This window comes from Lathamus discolor, chromosome 11 (genome assembly GCF_037157495.1).
Source record: "Lathamus discolor isolate bLatDis1 chromosome 11, bLatDis1.hap1, whole genome shotgun sequence".
NCBI lineage: Eukaryota > Metazoa > Chordata > Aves > Psittaciformes > Psittacidae > Lathamus > Lathamus discolor.
Genome location: NC_088894.1, coordinates 4,534,739 through 4,555,859, shown reverse-complemented (window position 1 = coordinate 4,555,859; position 21,121 = coordinate 4,534,739). Strand labels below are relative to the sequence as shown.

At 59.6% G+C, this 21,121-nt stretch overlaps 2 protein-coding genes across 2 annotated transcripts; one reads left to right on the top strand and one right to left on the bottom strand.

The window, feature by feature from the left end:
• Positions 1–229: 229 nt before the first annotated feature.
• LOC136020660 (sacsin-like) lies at positions 230–14,374 on the bottom strand. The gene is made up of 7 exons (XM_065691946.1): positions 14,294–14,374; positions 13,872–13,959; positions 13,608–13,710; positions 13,195–13,341; positions 11,491–12,817; positions 11,189–11,277; positions 230–10,547 (listed from the first exon to the last, which is right to left on the bottom strand). The coding sequence occupies exons 1-7, from the start codon at positions 14,314–14,316 to the stop codon at positions 439–441; spliced, it is 11,886 nt and encodes a 3,961-aa protein (XP_065548018.1). The 5' UTR covers positions 14,317–14,374; the 3' UTR covers positions 230–438.
• On the top strand, positions 13,642–19,106 carry LOC136020662 (immunoglobulin superfamily member 1-like). Its single transcript, XM_065691952.1, has 6 exons — positions 13,642–13,767; positions 16,505–16,925; positions 17,016–17,051; positions 17,213–17,482; positions 17,721–18,005; positions 18,534–19,106. Exons 2-6 carry the CDS (start codon positions 16,892–16,894, stop codon positions 18,689–18,691), a joined length of 783 nt encoding a protein of 260 aa, XP_065548024.1. The 5' UTR covers positions 13,642–13,767; positions 16,505–16,891; the 3' UTR covers positions 18,692–19,106.
• The last annotated feature ends 2,015 nt before the right edge of the window (positions 19,107–21,121 follow it).

Sequence of the window (21,121 nt, the reverse complement as noted above, 5' to 3'; positions counted from 1 at the left end):
CGACAGCAGAGCAGCTCAGGGAAAGCAGTGGAGCAGCTGGAGCTTCCTATGAGAAACTCAAACTTCAGCACTTGTCTGCCAGTGCTGCAGGAGTTCCAGTCCAGTACAAGAACCAAACATACACAGATGGAATTACTGACTCTTTTCCTCCCTGTTTTGCAGCAGGAAGTGGCCAGCAGTGAGGTTAAAACTGGTATGACAGAGAAAACATCACGCTGACAGGGCAATGTACTCTGTTAAGCTTTATTTCATAAGCTGATGCAGAAATGCCATAAACAGACATGACAGACTAGTCTATTACACAAATTCACTTATTCACCACTAAATCATAAGGTTTCATAGCTTATAAGCCATAACTCTTGATTTGTGGTGAGGCCATGGCAGGTCCATGGTGGTCCCGTGTCCCAGCCGGCAACACCTCCTTCCATGGGCACATCCTCACATGCTGCCCACATGGTCCTGCAGCCTCCCTAGCACTCCCTGCACCCTCTTCAGTACCTCCTCCTCATCCACACTGTGGAAGGCCTCGGTGGGGGTGATGGGGAAGGGGTGGTAACTCGGGTACTGTGTGGCTTTGCCATCCACGCCATAGCTATGCAACCACTCCACCTCCTCTGCCAGGCCCCTCAGCTTTGGCTCTGCCACCTCCAGCCACTGAGCCAACCCCACCAGTCCTGGTGGGGCCTCGAAGGCTTTACCACAACAAAGTACAGCAGCCACCAGTGCCTTCTGCAGGGCCTGGTGCACCTTGAAAAGGACCCAGTTGGAGCAGCAGCACCTGATGTCATTATGGGCTGCTTGAAGGTCACTCTCGGCTTGCCGCAGCCACCGCTGGGCTTCTGGGATGGATGGAGTCAGGGCCATGGCCTCCTCATTGCACAACCAGGAGCCATGACCTTCCCATTCCCAGCAGTGGTGCTGGGCAGCACCCAGCAACATCTTTGGCTCCCTGCTAGCACTCCGTAAGGTTGCCATGCTGTGACCTCCACTGCCCTCTGGCATCAGGCTGCGGCAATCCTTCCGTGGCTTCCCCCTTGCCACAGCCTCCCCATGCAGCCTCTTTTCCAGCTCTGGTGCCATGACCTCCTCTGCCTCTGGTGCAGCACCCACCAGTGCCACATCATTCTCCTCCAGAACAAAGGCCACATCCCGTGGCTCCTGGCAGACCAGCATTTCACGCAGCACTGACAAGGCTTGTGCTTCCAGCTGTCCACCCAGGATGGTATTGATTTCCTGTGCTAGTGTCTCCAGGACCCTCAGCTGGTGCCGGCTCAGCACCATCTCTGCATGCCGGATATAGAGGAGCCGCTGGGCGCCACCAGCCAGGCACACATGGACATCCCGTGGCTGGGAGGTGCCCTCCACTGTGGCACCACGGTGTACCAGCACAGTGCGGATGTCCTCGCAGCACTGCACTTTCAGCTGCTCCAATGCAAAACCACAATCCGCTTCCATTCTTCTCATAGCCCTGTGGCTCTGCCACTGGAGCAGCGATTCCAGCCCCATCCTAAACCATGGTGATACCAGGAGGGTCTGCAGCCTCCTCTGCCCGGGGCACTGAGAACCGTAGCGGCATGGCTGCGGGCTGCTCTCCAGCTGCTGCTCTGTCACTTCGGAGAGTGCCCGTGGCCGCAGGCGCTGTGGTAGCATTTGCAGCAGCCACCAGGCATTGCGCTCAATCCCCGGTAGTTCAGCCATAAACACAAAGGACTTCCCCAGGACCTTGGAGGTATTTGAGGACACGCAGTCATTGAAGTACAGCTCATGGGATAACTCCAGGCAGTCAGCAGTGCTCAGCAAGTACAGCTCAGACATGCTGGAGAAATCAGGGGGCTCCACTGCCTCCCGCAGCAGCTGGAAGAAGTGGTGTGTGGCCACCAGGACTGTCTTCTTCTGGACGGTATTGAGGGTCCCGCTGGCATGGCTCTCCTGGTGGATTTGGGCCAGGACACGGATGTAGTGAGTCAGTGTGGGGAGAAGGACCACCCCAAGGTGTTGCAGGAGGTCTCCATAGACACTTATGTGGGGGTCAGGTGTGAGGAGATAGGGGTGAAAGCAAGCCTCGTCCGGGAGTGATGTCACTACTCGCCATGGCATGGCCATGTCCCCTGACTTGGCCAGCACCACCGGCAGCTCAGCGAGGCGCCCTGCATCCACCTCGTTCAGGTGGTTCTGCAAGAAGTTGTACACCTTCTGGAGCACACTGGCCCGTGTGTTCAGCTGCTGCGGTGTCTGGCAGGCTACCCTGCACATCTGCTCCAGGTTGGCCACCACCAGGGCAGTGGGTACCTCTACAAGGACTCCCATGGCCTCCAGGAGGTCCTTCTTGAGTGCAAAGGACTTTGGCAGGATAGTGGCAGATGTCCACAGGAGCTCAGCCACATCTGCTTGGCAATGGTAAACACTGCCCTTCAGGGCCACGGGCTTAGTGCAGGCTGCAAAGGGGGGGTGGAGGTTCCTCAAGTTTTGGGGGATGTCCAGTGGAGGCAGGAAGCGGATTGAGGCAATCTGCTCCAGGAAACTCCCTGGGGAGGTTGCTTTGGGATTATCCAACAGGGTACCGAGCTTTTTGAGCATCTCCTGCTGTCGCACCAGCAGGTCTTCAGCATGGCACCCAGCCTGAGTGGCTTCTTGTTCTATCTCCAAGGCCAGTGCCACAAAATCCTCCTCAGAGAGGCTGGTGCGAACACCTGCCTGAAGCAGGAAATCCTCTGCAGCTTGCTTGCAGTGACCTAGCTCCTTGAAGAAAGACTTGGGCACAAAGCGGTGTTGGAGCCGCAGGGTGCTGAAGGACTTTGTGCTGATATAGAAGTAGGAGGCCGGGTGCAGCACGCCTTGGGCATCAGGTATAAAGGCCACAGTCTGAAAGGCTGCCACAACAGCTTCCTCCAACTTAGCATCACAGATGTATTTCAGCTTAAAAAACAAGCGCAGAGCTTCCATAAGCTGCTGTGCTGTGAGCTGGGACAGCCGGGGCAACACCACAGTCTTGAAGAGCTGCTTGTCGTCTGTGACCTCCCACCCCAAATCCTTGGCCAGCTGTTGGTGCATCTTGTCTGCTGTGAGCAGCACCGTGTCCTTCTTCAGGTTGTACAGGGCTTCAACACCCTTGGGCAGTTTCGGGAACTGGCTGTTGAGCAGCAGCACCTTGCAGTAGGGTGCCACAGAAACGTAGTCCCCATTATACTTCTGGAAGAGAGGCAGGAGCTGGAGCTGCTGCAGTGCCAGTGAATCCAGTTTTCCTTGCACAGAGTACAGCAGGACAGTCACATCCCTCTCTTGTAAGTCTGTCCAGTGGAGATCAGCTCTGGTGTCTGCCAGCTGGGACACCAGAGCCCTGGGCTCTGCGGCTGACAGTGTCCTTGTTTTCAGGCAGTGGTAGGCAAATTCAGGAGGCAGCAGGAGCCACTGGAGCACAGGGATGCCCAGTTTGTGCAGCACCTTGGCCACTTCTGTCTCACACTCAAAAAGAACACTGGGGAGGGAGGATAGGGGCAGTAGGTGCTGTGAGCCTGGCTTATTCCCCTCAACAGGCAGCACTATCACATCCCGGAGATGATTCATGAATGAATTCATGTTTGCCTCCAACTTGTCCTTGGTCATTGTGGATGTGTAGACCACAGTGCTGAAGAACTTCCACAGCTCCTTGAGCCATTTATTCCCCTCTGTGGCCCAATTCAGGTGACCCAGTGCCTCCTGGATGAGTGGTGTGGCCTCCAGGAGGTCAAGCTCCTTCACAAAGCAAGGCAGGGTCAAGTCAGAAATCAACTTGTCAGCAAAACGGTGGCAGTGAAGCGGGAAGAGGTGGGCAAAGGAGCTGTGGAAGACTGGGTGGTGGGTGCTGAGGGCATTCAGGCAGCCGTCTTGTGTGGCCATCAAGGGCAGGCCTTCCAGTTCTGCCACATCCACATCCTTGGACTTGAGGCAGCATCTCAGCAGGATGGCACAGCTCTCCGGCGTCCTCAGGGGTGTCTTTGCTAGCATGCAGGGCACGGGGAGTGCCAGGGCCTTGAGGAAGCACCGTAGAGAGGCTGCCTGGAAGGCAACAGCATCCACATGAGCTTCAGTGAACTCCTTGTAGATCTGCTTCAGGTGAATGAATGGTGGCACCAGGTTCATGTTCAGCTGCTGCAGCACCTTCTGGAGAGCTGGCTCAGGCTCTGTCTGAAGGAAGTATGGCTCTGTTAGCACATTCCCGCCACCTGGAGATGCCCAGGTCACTGTCACCATGCTGTCAGGTAGCTTGTTAAGTGTCTTGGTGTGGTACACAGGCACCAGGCGTGCACAACTGAGGTGCCTATAGACATTCCTCACCAAGTCCTGAAAGGTGGGTTGTGCCTCTTTCACAACAGGGAAGAATTGGAGGTAATGGAAGGCCAGATGCTGCTGGCAGACCTTCAGGGACTTGTACTGGAGCCCTTCAGGCCCCAAGGCTTTCCACTGCCTGGTGAGAAAGCCACAGTATAGTGGAGCCATCAAGCGCCGGAGCAAGAAGCTGTTCCAGGCTGCCTCTGTGCTTCCTGAGTCCTGGCGGAGAATGCGTCTGGCTGCATCCACAGAGAAGTTGGCATTGATGTGCACAGGTAGCCCTGTGCTCAGCGGCAGTGGGAGCGTGCAGAAAGCTTTGCCTGTGAATTTAGGCAAGACTAATGGCTTCAGGCGGGCAGCCACAGCCCCATAGGGCAGCCGCCCAGGCATTGGAGATTCCTCAGTCCCCTCCTGCACCCCAATCTGGGAGATCACTCTCCACACAGTGCTGGCCCTGGCCCTGCTGGTTTTGACTGTCATCATATAGGAGACAGAGGTGGGGCTGTTCTCATCCATGTCTTGGCTCAATCTCACTTGATATGCCCGTCTCAGCTCTGCCTCATGATCTGTCAGCTCCGTGTCCACCCGCAGCCTCTCCAACAATTGCTCCCCATCTGGGGGGATCTCAGAGAAGACCACGGTGCGGACGTGCCGGAGGAAGAGCACCAAGTCCTCACCTTCCTCAGCCAGTACTGTCTCCATTGCCATGATGTCTTGGTCTCGCACAACTGTTCCAGACACCCTGGAAAAGATAGCCCCTGTTGCAGTGCGGAGGGGCAGACGGAAAACGACACCCTTGTTCAGGTTGAAGAGGGAGGGTAAGAAGGTGCCATAAATATCTGGGAAGCTCCTCTTGAATTCAGGGGTGACAGCAAACATCCCACCAGGACTCTCAGTTGTGGCTGTGGGCACATAGCAGAGATTGGGATCAAAGACACACAGGGCACTGTCTCCAGTAAGGAAGGCTGGGCAGTCAGTAAAGTGATAGACAGTGTTGAAGCCAAGGCCATATTTGCCTGTGACATTCTGCCGGCCTTGCTTGCCACCCACCCCCAGAAGCTGAATGCCTTCAATGTCCTGCTGCTGGAAGGGGCTGTCATTGTAGATGCAGAGAGCTGGGCCTTGCAGCAATGTCCATTTTTCACCGAAAGTGGCATCTGCTGGGTGCTGCCGGCGGTCCCACACGAAGTGCACAAGCCTTGCACCAGCATCATCTGCATTCTGGACCAGCTCTGTCACAATATCGCGAGCAGATGCTGGATACTCACCCAAGATGTTCTTCAGCCGTGTAGGCAAGTCTTCACGGGCACCAAATGGCTGTGCCCAGGGGCTCATGCCTGCGATGAGTAGTTGGCTTTTCTCCAGTGCTCGGTGGCGTGTGGTAGGCACACCGCAGCGCTGGGCTATGGCTCGGGATAGCTGTTCATGGCACAGCAGGACGCCTCTGTCCATTGGCATCCATGGCATATCATTGAAGTGGAGCTTGTCCCGTGGACGTAAAACGCCCTCCTGATCGGGTAGAAAGAGTCTTTGGGTCTCATAGGCATCTGGTTCTTTATCATCTAGCATCAAGCCAACAGACACCAGCTGCAAGGCCAGAGCCAGCTCCGCGGCAGGCAGGGGCTCTCCAGCGTGCATCTCTGCCAGGGTGCAGAGGACTCTGGCATAATCATCCCAGGTGAATGTGTGGCGCAGCCCCACACACTCCCAGAGCTGCTTGTAGGGTTGGTACTGCTCTGGAAGCTGGTGAAGATATGGGGCAGCCTGAAATGACAGTTTCTCAGCCACAGCCATGACTGGCACAAAGTGGGAGCCCACCAAGATGAAGGGCTTCTCTTGGGCCACTGCAGAAGCCACCTCACCCCAGACGGAGTGATCTTTCTGGAGCAGTGTGTGCAGGTAACTGTAGCAGCAGTGGGCGCTGTCCTGCAGGTTCTTCAAAGGGAGAGCATTGGAGCTACAGCTCAGTGCCTCCAGCTGCTCAAGGACTGTAGCTGCAGGTATCTGCCGGTTCAGTCCCAAGAAGGATTCCACTTCCTTGGGGAGGCTGAAGTTTTTCCCCAGCACTTTAGGAGCAAAGACAGGGTGGATGAGTCCCACTAGTGGGGCTTGGAGGTAGAGCTGGCCAGCTGGCAACAGCACATGTTCACCAGTTGGCAGTGTACCAGGGAGGAAGGGCACAGACCGGAAAGCTGCCTGCATGGTGTTGTTCACCCTCTCCTCCACTGCATCCTGAAGCAGCTCAAGGATGCAGGCAGCCCTCTGGTAGCCTTTGGCATGGTCCTCAGTCCAGATAAGTTTCACTGTCTTTGCCCGTTCCAGCAGCTCTGGGAGGGTCGTTTTGTCCTTAACCATGCCCAGCCTCTCCAGTTGGCTTAGTCTTTCTGGGGAAAGGAAAGCATGCCCAGTGGGGAAGCACCCATCCTTAGGGTCATATAAAGAGGCAGTGCGGCCTCTGGGATGTACCAGGCAACTGATGAGCTGCAGGTGACCATGAGGGGTGGCAGGAACGCAAGGCGTTGTCTGCAGCACTTTGTTGACATCATGATGGGACATATCCAGTGCATGGAGAAGCAGTGGATCCCGGTCAGCAACAGAGAGGTCTTTCAAATTGGGAAGCACAAGCTCGCAGTAAAAGCGGGGCCAGTCGTAGATGCCAGCTTTCACTGCCTCTCCGAGGCCCTTCTGCACCTCCTCTGGCAAGGCCACAGCTAACAGGGGATAGGGCAGGGTGGTGGCAAAGACACGCTTCGCCACAGCACCCAGCTTGGGGTGTCTGACCACAGCTTGGTGCAGGAAGCGAGCATCCTGCAGTGAGCACCATGAGCAGCCATCAGAAAAGAGCCTGAGGCCATTCCTGGATGCCACAGCTTGGTAGAAACCAGTCACAGCCTCTGTAAAGGGGTAACGGGCAGTGTTAGCATCCGGCCAGAACATGTGATATTCATAGTTCTCCAATTCACCTGCCTCATGCATGGAGCGGAGGAGATCCAGTGCCCGGAGCCAGGCAACGGGCACGGCATTGCGGAGCAGTATCCGATTCCATTCGCCTCGCTCTTTTGTGTCCCACAGCCCCTTACGGTTTGAGAGGATGCTGAAGGTCCCATGCACATGGATGGGCAGCCCTGAGGTGACTGGCATGGGAAGGTGGCAAAAGACTTGCCCCTCCTCGGCACCCAGACGTGGCACCCACTTGCCATCTGCAGTAGGGGCAAGGGGAAGGGCCACACCAGCCATGGGAGGTGGAGGAGTGTGCCCTGCCTGTGTATTCTTGCGAAACAGTTCCAGCAGCTCCTCACCACCATGACACACCAAAACTAAGTAGTGCCACGTGGTCTTGGATACTTCCTCGCAGGCTGTGAGCTGTTCAATGGCTGCCCAGCTTGGGGGGTCCCCAGGGGTGCCCAAGTCTCGGATCTCCTTTCGCCGCAGCACGGCCAGGGGCATGGTATCCTGCGCAGAGGTGGCTGTATCTGGCAGCATCTCCAGGGACATCTCTCTCACCTTCCGCAGGAAGAGCAGCAGAAGCCGGTTAGATCCAAGGAAGCCGGTGCCAAGAGACTGAATGCGCACTGTACCAAAGGCCTCTGAGCAAATCTTTGATGTCAAAGCTTCCTCCTCAGTGCGAAAAGGCAGACGGAAAAGGCTTCCTGGAAAGGGTCCTGGCTTAGGCAGGCAGCACCCAAAGATACCATGGTAGGGCCAGAACTGCTCAGCAAAGGCACGGAGGATGCGTGGTCGGCTGGAGAAGTCCAGGCGGATGCCAGGGCTGCCGGCCCTGGGCATGTGCTTGCCCAGATGGGTGCCATTGGGATCAAAGATGAGCAGTGTCTCCCCGCTCAGCACTGCCGGCACATCTGTGACACGGTAGACAGAGCAGAAGCCCAGCCCAAAGCGCCCGATCTGGCCTGCCTGGCCCTCCTTTGTAGCAGCCCCAACCCGTGTGATGTTACGGAGGTCATCCTCTGTGAACAGGGCATTGTTGTAGGCCCAGAGGGCTGGGCCATGGCAGGCGCCCATGCCGGGATCTAGCAACCCAGAGGTGGCCTTTCGGCAGCGTCGCAAGTCCAGGAGGAAGCGGCACACGGTAGCTCCAGCATCCTCTGCATTCTGCACCATCTCTGTGAAGAGGTCACTTTCCTCGCCGTACTCCTGGAGGATGTTGCGGAGCCGTAAGGTGATGGATTCCGAGGGGCCGCAGGCGGTGAATGGCTCTGGCCCCAGCACCCGCGTGCTGAGCAGCTCCGTGCCAAAGAATGTGGCTGTGCTGGATGGCACTGCCTCATGCACAACCTCCTGAACATCCTCCTCTGCGTCCAGCTCCATGTCCAGGTACACGGTAGTGGCAGCCGGACGGAGGGCAAAGCCTGAGCCCTCCAGGATCCTCACAGGAACCGGCACCGTGCCTTCACCCTGGTGCCCTCGACTCTTAAGCCACTGCAGGACAGCTACAACCACCTGCAGCTCTGCTGCGGTGCCAGCTCGGGAGCTGCGTGTGTCTATGTCCTGCCCAAGGCAGCGCAGAGCTGCTACTGCTCTCTCCTCACTTACCCTCATCTCCACCCCCCAAGCCCTAAAGAGGCAGCTGTAGGGCAGGAAGTCAGGGGGCACCTGGGGCACCAGCATCCCCAGCTCCAGCTCCTCAGGATAGCTCAGCACGGCATCACGGGGCAGGACAAACCCAGCTCCAGTCCATACCAGAGCATCGTCCGGGGCGGTCCCAAAGGTCTTTAGGTTTTCCTGCATGTGCTGGTAGACAGGCCGGAGTGCAGCACCTACCTCACCCATGTCCCTGCGCCCTGCCAGCTCCCTCAGCTGCTTCCACACTTTCTCTGGTGGTGGAGTTTGGCTCAGCCCCAGCTTTTTCTCTGCCTCTGGCCCAAAAGCAGCAGTCAGATGCATGGCAAGCCCAACCAGGGGCTGGTACTGGGTGGACCGCAGCTCCTTTGGGGACAGGAAGGGCCGCCCAGGCTTTCCAGTGCACTTGGAGCTAGGCACCCACGGCAAGGCCTGGAGCTGTGAGAGCTGTGCGTTGCTGAAGCCAGACATTGCCTTGGGGTGGTTACAGACCTCGATCAGTGCCTGAGCTCTGCCCAGAGCTGCTTTGTCACCCTGACTCACGTGTGCTGCAGCCTTTAGGATGTCTGAAGGCACCAGGCACCCCTCACCGTGCCTCAAGCCCAGGGTTCTCAAGGCACGGAGGACAGGCGGGCTGCAGAAGGCAGCAGGAGGAAAGCACTCGGGGCCCAGCAGTGCCTGCAGGGTGCTCTCGCAGGGGTCGTAGAGGTCTTGTGGGCGCGCAGGGCCATTGGGGGTCTCCAGGAAGGCCAGCTTGCTGCAGGCCTGCTGGAGCGGGGGGCTCCGTGCAAAGAGGGTGTCTCCATTCCGCAGCACCCAGAGCAGCAGAGCCTGTGTCTCAGCTGCCCGCCCTGCATAAGCACCTCTGGCCACAGCTCTGATGGCCTCCAGCATCACTTGGACTACACTGATGAGGGGCTTCTGGAGCCTCCCCAGGAGCTGACTGTCAGCTTCATCTCGGCACTGCAACACAGCCTCTGGCAGCACCACATCTCCGGGCAGCTTCAGCTCTGGCTCCATTGCCAGGGTGTCACCGGCCGGTACCAGCTTTGTGGGCTGTGGGGTGGCCAAGCAGGGCAGTGGGATGAAGAGGGGCAGAGCAGCCAGCGTGGCCCTGTCCTGCTTTGTCAGGGATGGGACATCTGCCAGGTAGAGCCGGAGGGTGTCCACATCCACAGCAGGCAGTGAGGCCAGGCGGGAGGCCACAGCTGCAGCCCCCTGCCTGCCCAGGGCCCGCAGGGCATTGAGTGGGGATGGAGGTAAGACATAGAGGGGCAGGCAGCGGTGCCATGTGCCTGGAGGCACCACTGAGCAGCCCAGGACCTCCAGCACAGAGCCCACAGCTAGTGGCAGGTGCTGGTCCTCCCATGCCTGGAAGATAAGACTGGACTGGGGAATCAATGGAGCCAGGCGGATGCTGGGGGCATCCAGGGGGGACAGGGCGATGAGAGGGAGCCCCTCCAGAGGGCCCAGGTCTTCCATGTGATGGGCCAGGAATTGCCAGATGGCTGGAAACCAGGAGGCTGGGGGCTGGGGGGGGCCATGGTCCAGGTCCCAGGTCACTGGGGTTGAAGATGGGGACGTCCAGGCAGGGGGCAGGGCCAAGCGTAGGGTCCGGGCAGTCACGGCTGGATCCAGCAGAACCAGGTTGGGGAAGAGACCTGTGTGCGGGAGCAGAGGCTGGGCGAGGAGTATGTGGGAGCGGGGACCTGGAAGAGGGGACCCAGGATGTGGGGGAAAGAACCTGAGATCTGCAGGGGATTGGGGGGGGGGGGGGGGGGGGGCTGTCATACTGGGGATAGGAGGACCTGGGCTCTGGAGGAATAGTGGAGGAATAGGAGGAACAGGGGAACCCCAGACTCGTGGCAATAGAGAAGATCCAAGAGGAAAAGAGGTGTAAGAGGGATCAGTATTGGAGGCCACAGAGGTCCTTGGCTGGGTAATGTAGGGAAAGCCAGGATCAAAAGGAGCAGAGAGGGGATGGGAGAATGTGGGAAGAACAGCAAGGACAGCAGAGTACCCAGAGATACAGGGAAATGCAGGTAGGAGAGGTGGCCCTGGGCTCAGGCAATGCACCCCAACCTGGATAGACAGTGACATTTGGGATCTACAGTGCTGTTGAATGGAATGCTGGGGGAAGCCCAGGAAGTGGCCTCAGGCAGGGGATCAGGGACCCCAGGTGTATACAGGGAGCATCACTGTGGTACAGGGAGATACTTGGGCTGCAGAGGAGCCCCAGGCTGTACAAGGCTGCCTAGGGGTGTAGGGTTTAAAGGTGGTGCAGGGACTCCCCATCTCTTACCCGCCTTGGCAATGCCTCGCAGGAGGCTGTCCAAGCCTGGCTCCAGATCTGGGGGCAGGAAGGACCCAGCCAGGCCGGGCAGGAGCTCCCTGTGGAGACAAGCAGAGGTACTGGGGGACCAGAGCGGTAACGGGGCCCAGGCAGCCTCCTGGACCTGGCTCAGCTCCCCCTCGGCGATGCGGATGAGGGCAGTCAGGTGCCCAAGTGTCCGGGCTCGGCTCACGAGCGGGCGCTGCGCCCTGGGCAGCCAGCTTGTGTGCCCCCTCCCACGGGAATGGGGCTGCCTGGGGCCGCGGACTCACCTGGGGCAGTCGCACGTGTCCACGTAGACAACGTCTGCCGCGGTTCCAAAGGCCACAAAGGTCCCATCGGCACGGGGCAGGAGGGGAAGCCCCCGCAGCTCAGCGTGGCACCCGTCCCTGGTCACATAGCGCAGCAGGGCCAGCCGCTCCACCGCCGGGATGCCCGCAGCGCCATGGCTCCGCAGCACCTCCCGCACGTGGCCCGCCGTGGCCTCCCGCACGCCCTGCGCCATCCCCAGCGCCAGAGCCCTCCTGACATGGGCTGGGACCTCAGCCACGGGCTCGCCGGCTGCCAGCAGCAGGGCCCGGACAGCCCCCTCTGCGTCCCCTGTGTCCGCGGGCAGCAGCACGGCCTCTGCAGCCCGCAGCCGGCCCGCGGGCCCCGCCGCGGCTGGCACCAGGGTGCGGGCGGCTGCCAGCCCCCGGCACACGCGGGTCACCAGGCTGCGGGTACGGCCACAGCCAGGCGTGCGCTCGGGGTCTGGCCACATGCTGTAGGCGTCGGTGCCGGGCAGGGCTGTGGCCACGGCAGCCATGTGGCTGTAGAGCCGCGGCAGGAGGCCGAGCAGCAGCAGGGTGTTCCAGCGGGCATCTTCCTCGCCCTCCTCACCCTCCTCGGGCCAGCGGAGGTGGCGGCGGTCGTCAGAGAGGGCGAAGGGGGCACTGGCATGGACGGGCAGCCCTGTGGCGGTCTCGTCGGTGGCTGGCAGGGGTAGGAAGCAGCACAGCCGCCCCCGGCAGGGCCCGTGGAGGGGATGTGCCAGGCTCAGCTCAGGGTGGCACCCAAGCTTTGCCCCCAGCTCCGCGGCCGGACCCTCCGTGGCCCTGCCCGTGGCCACCAGCCACTCGCTCCTGTCCCCCACTCCATCCCCACGCAGGGCCAGCAGGCACCACACCAGGCTCAGCCCCTCGTCCACTGACGGAGCTGGGACAGGGAGAGGCTGAGGGGATGCCACGAGGGTGCCCATGAGCGTCTGGACCCCATCAGGGGCCACGTGGCACAAGGTCACGCGGCGGATGTGGCGGAGGAAGAGGAGGGCAAGAGGGGCCTCAGTGAGGAAGGTCTGGAGGAGGCTACGGATGCGCTCGGGGTGGGAGACCCCTGCAGCGATTCCCGAGGGCTGCTGGCGGAGGGGTAAGCGGAACAGGGTGCCCTGGGCAGAGCCCCGGCGCTGTCCCACAGCCTCCAGCCCAGCCCAGAAGGGCTCGAAAAGGCCAGGAAGGTCCTGGGCTGCAGAGACATCCCAGCGGGCACCGGCGCCTGGCAGCACCTGGCATTCGGGGTCCAGCACCCCCAAGGACGGGGGGCTCAGCACACCTGGGAGGTCTGGAGACATGGGATCCGTGAGGCCATAGGGATGGCATGGACACCACCGCCTCCCCACATCATCCCAACCCATCAGTGTCCCAGGTGCCAACCCGCTTACCCTCAAGTGCAACCCCACAGTGCCTCCCATGAGCTGAAGCTCAATCCCACTGCATCAAGCCCCCCCCAGTCTGCCCCTGCAGCCCTGCCCTCCATTGCCACTCAGCCTCCCCCCAGCATCCCCCCAGCTTCAGGTGTCCTCACTTCAGACACAGCCCCCCCCCCCCCCCCCATTTCATCCAGCCTCAGTGACCCCCCATCACCCGCAGGCAGTTCAGTGCCCCCGGTACAACCCCTACCCCCAGTTCAATTCCAGTTGAACCCCCAGTGCCACTCACCAGTGAGGTGGTAGACGGAGGTGAAGCCCAGGCCAAACCGCCCCACCGTGCCGGGGTCCTTCCGCTTGTGTGACACCCCTGGGCTCAGGATCCCTGCCCAGTCCCGGGGGGACATCAGGGCATCATTGTAGGCCAGGAGAGCTGGGCCTGGGGGGGTCAGCACCATGGGCACGTGTAGGGGGAGCTGCGACCCACGCTCAGCTTCCCCACAATCTCAGTGCCCCCTCCAGTCACACAAAAGTGCCCCCAGTTCTCCCTGTGCTGAGTGCTCCCAGTACCCTCAGCACAGCCCAGAACACCTCCCTCCTGCCACTTCTCCCGGTCCGCTCTGACTCCACCCACATCCCCCAGTCCCTCCCAGTGCCACCCCTGCCCTTTGCCCAGTCTCTCCCAGTGCCCGCAGTGCTTCTCACCCTGGGTGCCCTCCAGCCCCCCTCTGGCGATGTCGAACTCCCGCTCATCAGACACGAACACGACCTCCTCAGCGCCGGCATCGTCCGCGTTCTGCACCAGCTCCTGGATTCGGGATTCCGGGATCAGTGCCGGGACACCTGCGCCGCGCCAGCCCGCAGGGTAAAGCACCAACCCGCTGTGCCAGCAGGGACCAGGGGCTGCGCAAGGACCACCACACAGCCCGGCTGCCGGGCACCACAGTGCTGGGTCCCGGGGGGTCTCACCTTGAGGATCTGGCCCCCATCGGGGTACTTCTGCAGGATGCTCTGCAGGTAGTCAAGGAAGACGGGTGCCCGCTGGCAGAATGCCTGCCTGCAAAGCGGAGAGAATGGGGGTTCCATGGGTAACTAGGACCCCCTTGGATCCCCAGGATGTCCCCTTCCTTGGGGGGGTCAGGGGCTCCATCTCCCCCCAGGACCCACTGAAACAGCCACCTCAGGGATGCCCCCCACCTCCCTGGGCTGCTCCAGCAGCTGAAACTTCTCTTCAGCCCCGCATAATCCGCACCTCCCGCAGCAACACTTGGGGTCTCGCCACCTACCCCTGAGCCCCCCCAGTCCCACCGACAGCCCCCAGTGACCCCCGAGGGCTCCGGCCATCCCCCCTGTGCCCCACAGCCCCCCAGGGTCCCGCTGCTCGCACTCACGCGTTCGGCGGCGCCGTGCTCATGACGGGCACTGCCGGGGCGGGCGGAGCGGTCCCTTCTCCTGCAGCCCCGGCAGTTTCGTTTCTCCGCAGCACCCGCCTCTCCTTTCCGGGCCTTTTTAACCCCAAAATCGCAGCAGGGGAGGGGCCGGGAGGATACGGTGCGGGGGGGGGGGGGGGGGCAGGAATATGGGAATATGGCAATGGGGCAGTGGGGATGTGGCCATGGGGCAAGGACGGTCAGGCTATAGCAGTGGGGGTGTGGCCGTTGGGTGATAGGAGTACGGCTATGGCTGTGGGTCGGGGATGATGGCAATGGGGCAGTGGGGACATTGGAATATGGCTGTGGGGATGGGGCTACTGGGGTATGGCGATGGGTCAGAGATTCACGGGAATATGGCTGTTGTGCAGAGCACAGTGGGAGCATGGTTATGGGGCTGAGGCCATGGAGCCATGGCCATCGGGAAGGGCTCTAGGGGCATGGTTATGGGGCAAGAGGTGTAGGAATGTGATTCAGAGCATGCCAGACCGTAGCAGTGGGATGGGGTCCACTGGGGTATGGCCCACAAGACTGTGGGGATAAGGCTACAGGGCACGTGTCCATGGGGCCATGGCAATGCAGCTGGACCCATGGGTATACAGCTATGGGGTGATGGAGTTACATGGGATATAGCTATGGGGTAGGATTGCTGTGAGCAGGGGCACATCACCACAGCACGTGGGGATATAGCTGGAATTGCTATAGGTTGGGGGACACTGACATGTGGCTATATTTTGGGGCATGTGGGACATAACAGCGGAGTGGGAAGAACATGGAGACATGGAAATGGGGTAGGGAGGAAGTGGAGCATGTGTATGGGGTGATGGATACGTGTGGGACATAGCCTGGAGGGGACAACTTTGGGACATGTCTGTGGGATGGGATTGCTGTGGGATGGGGGAGACATGGCGTGGGTTGAAGGGCTGTGCTGGGATTGATGGGAGGGAAGGCTCAGCAGCTCTCTTTCAGCTCCCCATGGCCTGGGCAAAAGGTAACCATGAGCCCACCTGACTCCTTCAAACAAGTCACCTCGGAGGGGTGTCCCTACCTGGTGGACTGGGGTCCCCATGAACAGGCAGCCAAGGACATCCCCCAGGCACAAGAACTGTGCGGGGACAGGGAGAACAGGAGGGCACTGAGAAAGGCGTCTTCAGGCACACAGGCAGTGGGAAACAGCCCCGCAGCCCGTCCTTTCCCTGCTCCCACATCACCCAAAGCACCGTCCCCTATTTAATTAACCCTTCCTTATCACCCAAGGGAACTCTGGCCACAGCACTGGCCAACCCAGCCCTGGCAGCTGTGCTGGGGGTGAGCAGTTATTTGCAGTAAGGACCCTGTTGTTGCTCCAGCACAGGACAGGGGACGCCTGGACGGGTGATCCAGACCTACAGGTAGAAATGACTGCTAGTATCGCTGTCCCTGCTCTACTGAGAAACGCTATAGGGCAGGTGGGATGGAAAAGGAGGAGGCCAGAAAGAGCCAAAAGGGAAGCCCAAGTTAATTCCTTCCTATTCCACTCTGTGGAGTCACCAAACTTGTGCCATAGCCGTGGGGGAGAGCACAATCTGGACAGAGCCTGTGGCCAGACCAGCTTTAACCTGCCCAAGGGGAGACTGGGATGAGCTCTTAGGCAGAAGCTCTTCCCTGTGAGGGTGCTGAGGCGCTGGCACAGGGTGCCCAGAGGAGCTGTGGCTGCCCCATCCCTGGCAGTGCTCAAGGCCAGGTTGGACACAGCGGCTTGGAGCAAGCTCCAGTGGAAGGGGTCCCTGCCCGTGGCAGGGGTTGGAACTGGGTGAGCTTTAAGGTCTCTTCCCAAACCAGTCTGGGGCTCCATGACCCATGGAATCCTTTCCCTCTCCACCAGCTGGTCTGCACTGTGGCGGGGGGCACCATGCAGGGCTTCTGAGCATGACGAGGGGGCATGACACGGTGCCGAGGACTTCCCGGACCTCGGTGAGAAAGATCTGACAACGAATGGAGGAATAAAACCCCTGGTCTGGTGGCAGAGAGGAAAAAAGAAGAATAACGATTTCAGGTCCCTTCAGATGCTGGGGACATCTCCACAGATGGCTCCATCAGCGCTGCAGGAGAGTGGGGGGTGTCCTGCCTCCACGGGGACCTAAGATTCACTTGCATTCTACATCCGCTTTTTATTCTGTCTTACTGAAACAGCGATTTTTTAGTGTCACGCGTTGCTGGACCCTTCTCACCAAGACTCAGACGGAATCCTGCAGCTTCCCCTCGCCCTGCTTACAAAACATCACCCTCTTTGGCAAAGGCTGAGCAACCATTTCCCCTTCAAGTGACCAGGGCCAAAAAAGAAACAAAAAGCCCAGAGAGCTTCACTCCTAAGGTCAGCAGGATCCTAAAACCACGTCGTCAGCTCTGGATTGGCGACTTGGACATCCTGGTTCCCGTTCAACCACCCCAGCCCTGCAGAAGCCGTGCAATAGGAGGTGCCTTGTGGCAGCAGGGGGACATCAGGACCCACAAGAAGCTGCTGGGTGCCTCCAAAGCCTTCCCTTGCTTGAGCCAAGGACAGAGGGAGCCAAGAGGGACATGGTGCTGCCCGTGACCCCTGTGCTGGCCTTCGGTGAGTGCCAGGGGCTCTGTGGGCTCTCAGAGGGTGAAGTGAGGCATCCGGAGCCTCCGCAGAGGTGTTACACAACTGCTTCTCTTGCAGGCACTTGGCTGCTGGTACAGAGCGAGGCTGCAGCCGGTGAGTATCATGGGGGAGATGGGGAGCTTGGACACTTCTCTGCTCCCTCACCCCAGCACCGCAGAACAAACCTCGCCCCTGTGTGGAGACGGGGCCTGAAGCCATCTCCGGGCTCGCCACGGGGGCTCGTGTCAGCTGGCAGCATCTCTGTCCCCGCGCAGGTGCCCCCGCCGTCTCCATCTTCCTGAAGCCGCCCGGGGTGATCCCACCTGGAGGCTCCACCACCATCTGCTGCAGCTGCCGGTGTGACGAGGGCAGTGCTGTGCTGTACAAGGACGGCAAACAGCTCCGTGCCCGGGAGCTGCGTGACGGCAGGGCCGAGTTCCCCATCTCTAACGCCACCCAGAAGGACGCAGGTCCCTACAGCTGCCATTACCTGGCTGGAGGCACTGTGCTGGCTCGCAGTGAGACCCTGGAAATCACGGTGAAAGGTGAGGGATGTGCCGTTACCCCTTCATGTGGGGTCAGGCGCTAAGGGGCACACAGGGATGCACTTGGCTTCCCCATGCACACGGTGGGCAGGGTTTTTCCCTTCTTCCCTGGTTTGGAGAGGTGGGGACCATCTTTACCTGTGCCTGAGCGACGTGCAGGGGTCACGGAGATGCTGGTGGCTCCCAGCACCATGTTAAAGCCCAGCACAGCTTCTCATGGCCTCTTCCCTCCCAACAGAGTTCCGTCTCCCCAGACCTGTCCTCTCTGTCGTGCCGGGACTTGAGGTGGCTGCAGGAGCTTATGTGACTTTCCGCTGCACCATCACACACTTCAGTGCTGCCTGTTTCCTCTACCTGGAGGGCCAGGACAAAGCCCCTGGCTTAATTCATAAGGATCAAGGTGATTTCAACCTCTCCCGGGTGCACAAAGGCAACGAGGGCCGCTACAGCTGCCAGTGCTACAGAGGGGCTGCTCTGGTGGAATGGTCCGGTGTTAGCAACAGCCTGGATTTGGTGGTGAAAGGTGAGACATCCCCCACGCTGCATCTGACCCTTCTCTTCCTGCATTGCCACATCCTGGAGGAACTAGAAAAGAGGTTGTGGAGGAGGAAAGCAGGTGTAATAGGGGCTCAGGCAGAGGACTACAGCTTCCTTCAGACGTGTGCGAACCTTGCCAGTTCCTCAGAGATCCTACAGATGACACAGGGCTGGGGCAAGGGTCCCAGCAACAGGCGTATGGCTTGTCACGGTGGCACCGTCTGGCTGAGCACGGGTGGGTGAGGGCCAGCTCCATGTCCATGTCCCACTGTCACTGGTGCCACTGGGTGGGTAGGGGATGTCCCAGGGAGGCAGAGCCCTTGGGGCTCCCTGTGAACCCTCTATCCCTCTTTAGCCCAGCAGTGCCTCCTTGCCCGCGTGTCTGTCTGCCGCGGGAGCCTCATGTGTGCCCTTTCTGTCCCCTTGGCTCCCGTTGCCCCTATGGGAGGGCTCCTTTGGTCTGCCAGCTCCCTTGTGGGGGTCCCCAGTGACTGTCCCTTCCTGCCCCCTGCAGATTACACCTGGAGCAACGTGGGGCGCCTGGTCCTGGGCGCCGCTGTCCTGGTCCTGCTGGGGCTCATCGTGGCCGAGGACAGGCAGAGCCTCGGGTGCATTTCACCTGTGGGGAGAGGTGGCCGCCAGGCTGCTCCCTGCACCCAGAGCTCCCTGTGACTGGGATCAGGATGGGACCACTGGGATTGCTCCAGCATCTCCTCACAGTGGGATAAATCACCGCTCCCCACTGGCTGCATCCAGGGACAAGGGACAGGATGGGAGAGAGAGACCTCATGGCAGGGGGTGAGCCTCCCTGCGGTGTGTGTGCATCTGTCCCTTTCCTTCTGTCACCAGGCCTGAATAACCAGTGTCCAGCTGCAGAGACTTCCACTGCTCACAGTCATTTATTACTTTAAAACACTGACGAAACACATCACGCTGTCCTCTATATATATAAATTTACTTTGAGACAGCTATAAATTTATATATATAGGACCTTTAAACCTCTTTATACTCAGGACACAAAGTTCCAGAATAGCTTCACTGGCTACAACAGAAGTAGTTTCGTTATGAAAACACAAACCTCAAAAATGGGGGGGGGGGGGGGGGGGGGGAAGAGAAATTAAAAAACAAGTGCAAAATGAATGAAAGTGCAAAAAAGTTTCTGCTGCCAGAACCGCGCTCCTGCCCCCTGCACCGTCCCCTGCGCCCCTGCAGGGACCAGCAGCCACCGGCCCCAGAGGGAAGGGGGGGATCGGAGGAAGGAGCAAGGCTGCAGCCCCCAGCGCCTTCCCTCTCCTCCCAGCAGCTGAGTGAGAAACAGAAGTGGCTGAGTCACATCCCTCTCCCAGCGCCCTCCTCCTCTCCCTCAGCTGCACTCACAGCCCCAGCTTTGCCACTGCAAAATCTCTGTCAGCCCCTCGAGGCCATTTGGAGGGTTTCTGCCATGTCTCAAAGGGCCCGGGATGGACGTGGAAGGCACCAAGGGAAGGCAGAGGCTGGCATGGCCGCGCTCCTGCCTGCTCTCATGGAGATGGAGACCTTGGCCTCGCACCACCACAATGCTGCCCATTTCCATGCGGAGGGAGAGGCTCCAACTGCTCCCATGCCCCAGGACACGTGCAGCCCCAAAGACACTTTGTGCCCGAGTCTGGAGCACATGGCGGGACATCTCCCCAAGCCAACAGAGCAGCAGGAGCACAGGCTGGGGGCCTCTACCCGCAAACCCATGACTTGAACAGTTCTTCATTGACTTGGCAATGTTGGCTGCAGCCACATCACTGAGAAAGACCCCAGCGAGGAAGCTGTGCCCACATTCAGCCCCACTGCCCTTCTCCAGCGCCTCAGTGACCCGGCAGTGAACATCCCCCTGAGGAGTTTGGTTGGGCTACAGGGGAAGGATGAAAAACTTTGGTGCTTCTGCCTTGGTCACAGCTGCCCTCGATGCTGCCTGAGGGGGGACTCCCAGTCAATGCGCTGTGGAGATGGCCCTGCCGAGGCCAGGGCTGCAGCAAACTTGCCTTCTCCTGACTTCCTGCCAGGACCAGAGACAACCTCTGCTCCCAGAGGACACAGCACCCGAGACCCTGGCCCAGAGCCTGCTGCCTCCACAGCCACAGAGACCACTACATTGAAACAGCAACGCACAAACAGCAGGGGAAATGGTGTCGTGGTACTTCCACAAACACCCATACACACACACACACACACACACACACAATGCTTTGGGTTTGGTTTGGTTTTAAAGAAAACAAGAAGAAGGTTCTAAGTTTTAACAGTAAATAGCCCTTGACCACCTAAAAACCCTGTAACTCTCACCCAGATGAATCCAGAAGCTTTGCACCCAAATGGCTGAGCTGGCCCAAGAGGCTGATGAAGTGATGCTGGAGATGGTGGGTAAGCGCGTGTGACAGAGGCCTCACACCGCCCTTCCAGTGGGGCCAGTTTTCCTGGCCGCACCTCCCTGAACAGAGACCTGGGGTCCAACCACACAGCCAGGCCCCAGAGCCACGGGGAGCACCTTGGTTTGTGATGCTTGCTCAGAGGGGGGCCAGAAGAGCCCAAGGCAGCACCCCATGGGCAGAGCTTCCTGCTGGTGCCCAGGCAGAGCATGGCTTTATCACACCCAACAGCAGAGCAAGAGTTGGTGGTGTTGGCTGTACTCAGTCTTGTGGGTCAGCCATGGTGTGGCTCTTGGCTCCTCTTCCCCTCGAGCAGGGATCTTCTGAGCTCGCCACCACCTCTGCTCTGCAGGGCAGCACGAGGCTCTCCCATCCTTCACACTGGTTTCAGATCCAGCACCAGGGTAGCATCTCCTCTCCCAGCACCCAGGGCAGGGCTTAGTCCCTTCCCCAGTAGGAGGAATGAGTTAGCATGACAGCGTGGAGCAGGCCAGAATAGGATGCTTTTGTAAGATGATTCCTCACAAGCTCAATAACCACAGCCTGTGAAAGGAGCTGTTCCATTCCAGATCCCACCTGGAGAGTCCTGGCACTGTTCACAGTCTCACAGCTGAAGGCCCCAGGGCTCCTCTTCTTCCACCTCAGCACACAGTGGCCCAAAAAGAGACTCCCCATCAAGTGAAGAGACCAACGTCAGGACCATTTA

Excerpts from the sequence above, each read along its gene's own strand:
- LOC136020660 (XM_065691946.1), bottom strand. The coding sequence starts at position 14,316 with ATGAGCACGGCGCCGCCGAACGC. Across the intron at positions 13,960-14,293 it reads AGCACGGCGCCGCCGAACGC|GCAGGCATTCTGCCAGCGGG; the intron begins GTGAGTGCGAGC and ends TCCGCTTTGCAG. Across the intron at positions 11,278-11,490 it reads GACACGTGCGACTGCCCCAG|GGAGCTCCTGCCCGGCCTGG; the intron begins GTGAGTCCGCGG and ends TTGTCTCCACAG.
- LOC136020662 (XM_065691952.1), top strand. The coding sequence starts at position 16,892 with ATGGTGCTGCCCGTGACCCCTGTGCTGGCCTTCG. Across the intron at positions 17,052-17,212 it reads ACAGAGCGAGGCTGCAGCCG|GTGCCCCCGCCGTCTCCATC; the intron begins GTGAGTATCATG and ends GTCCCCGCGCAG. Across the intron at positions 18,006-18,533 it reads CCTGGATTTGGTGGTGAAAG|ATTACACCTGGAGCAACGTG; the intron begins GTGAGACATCCC and ends TGCCCCCTGCAG.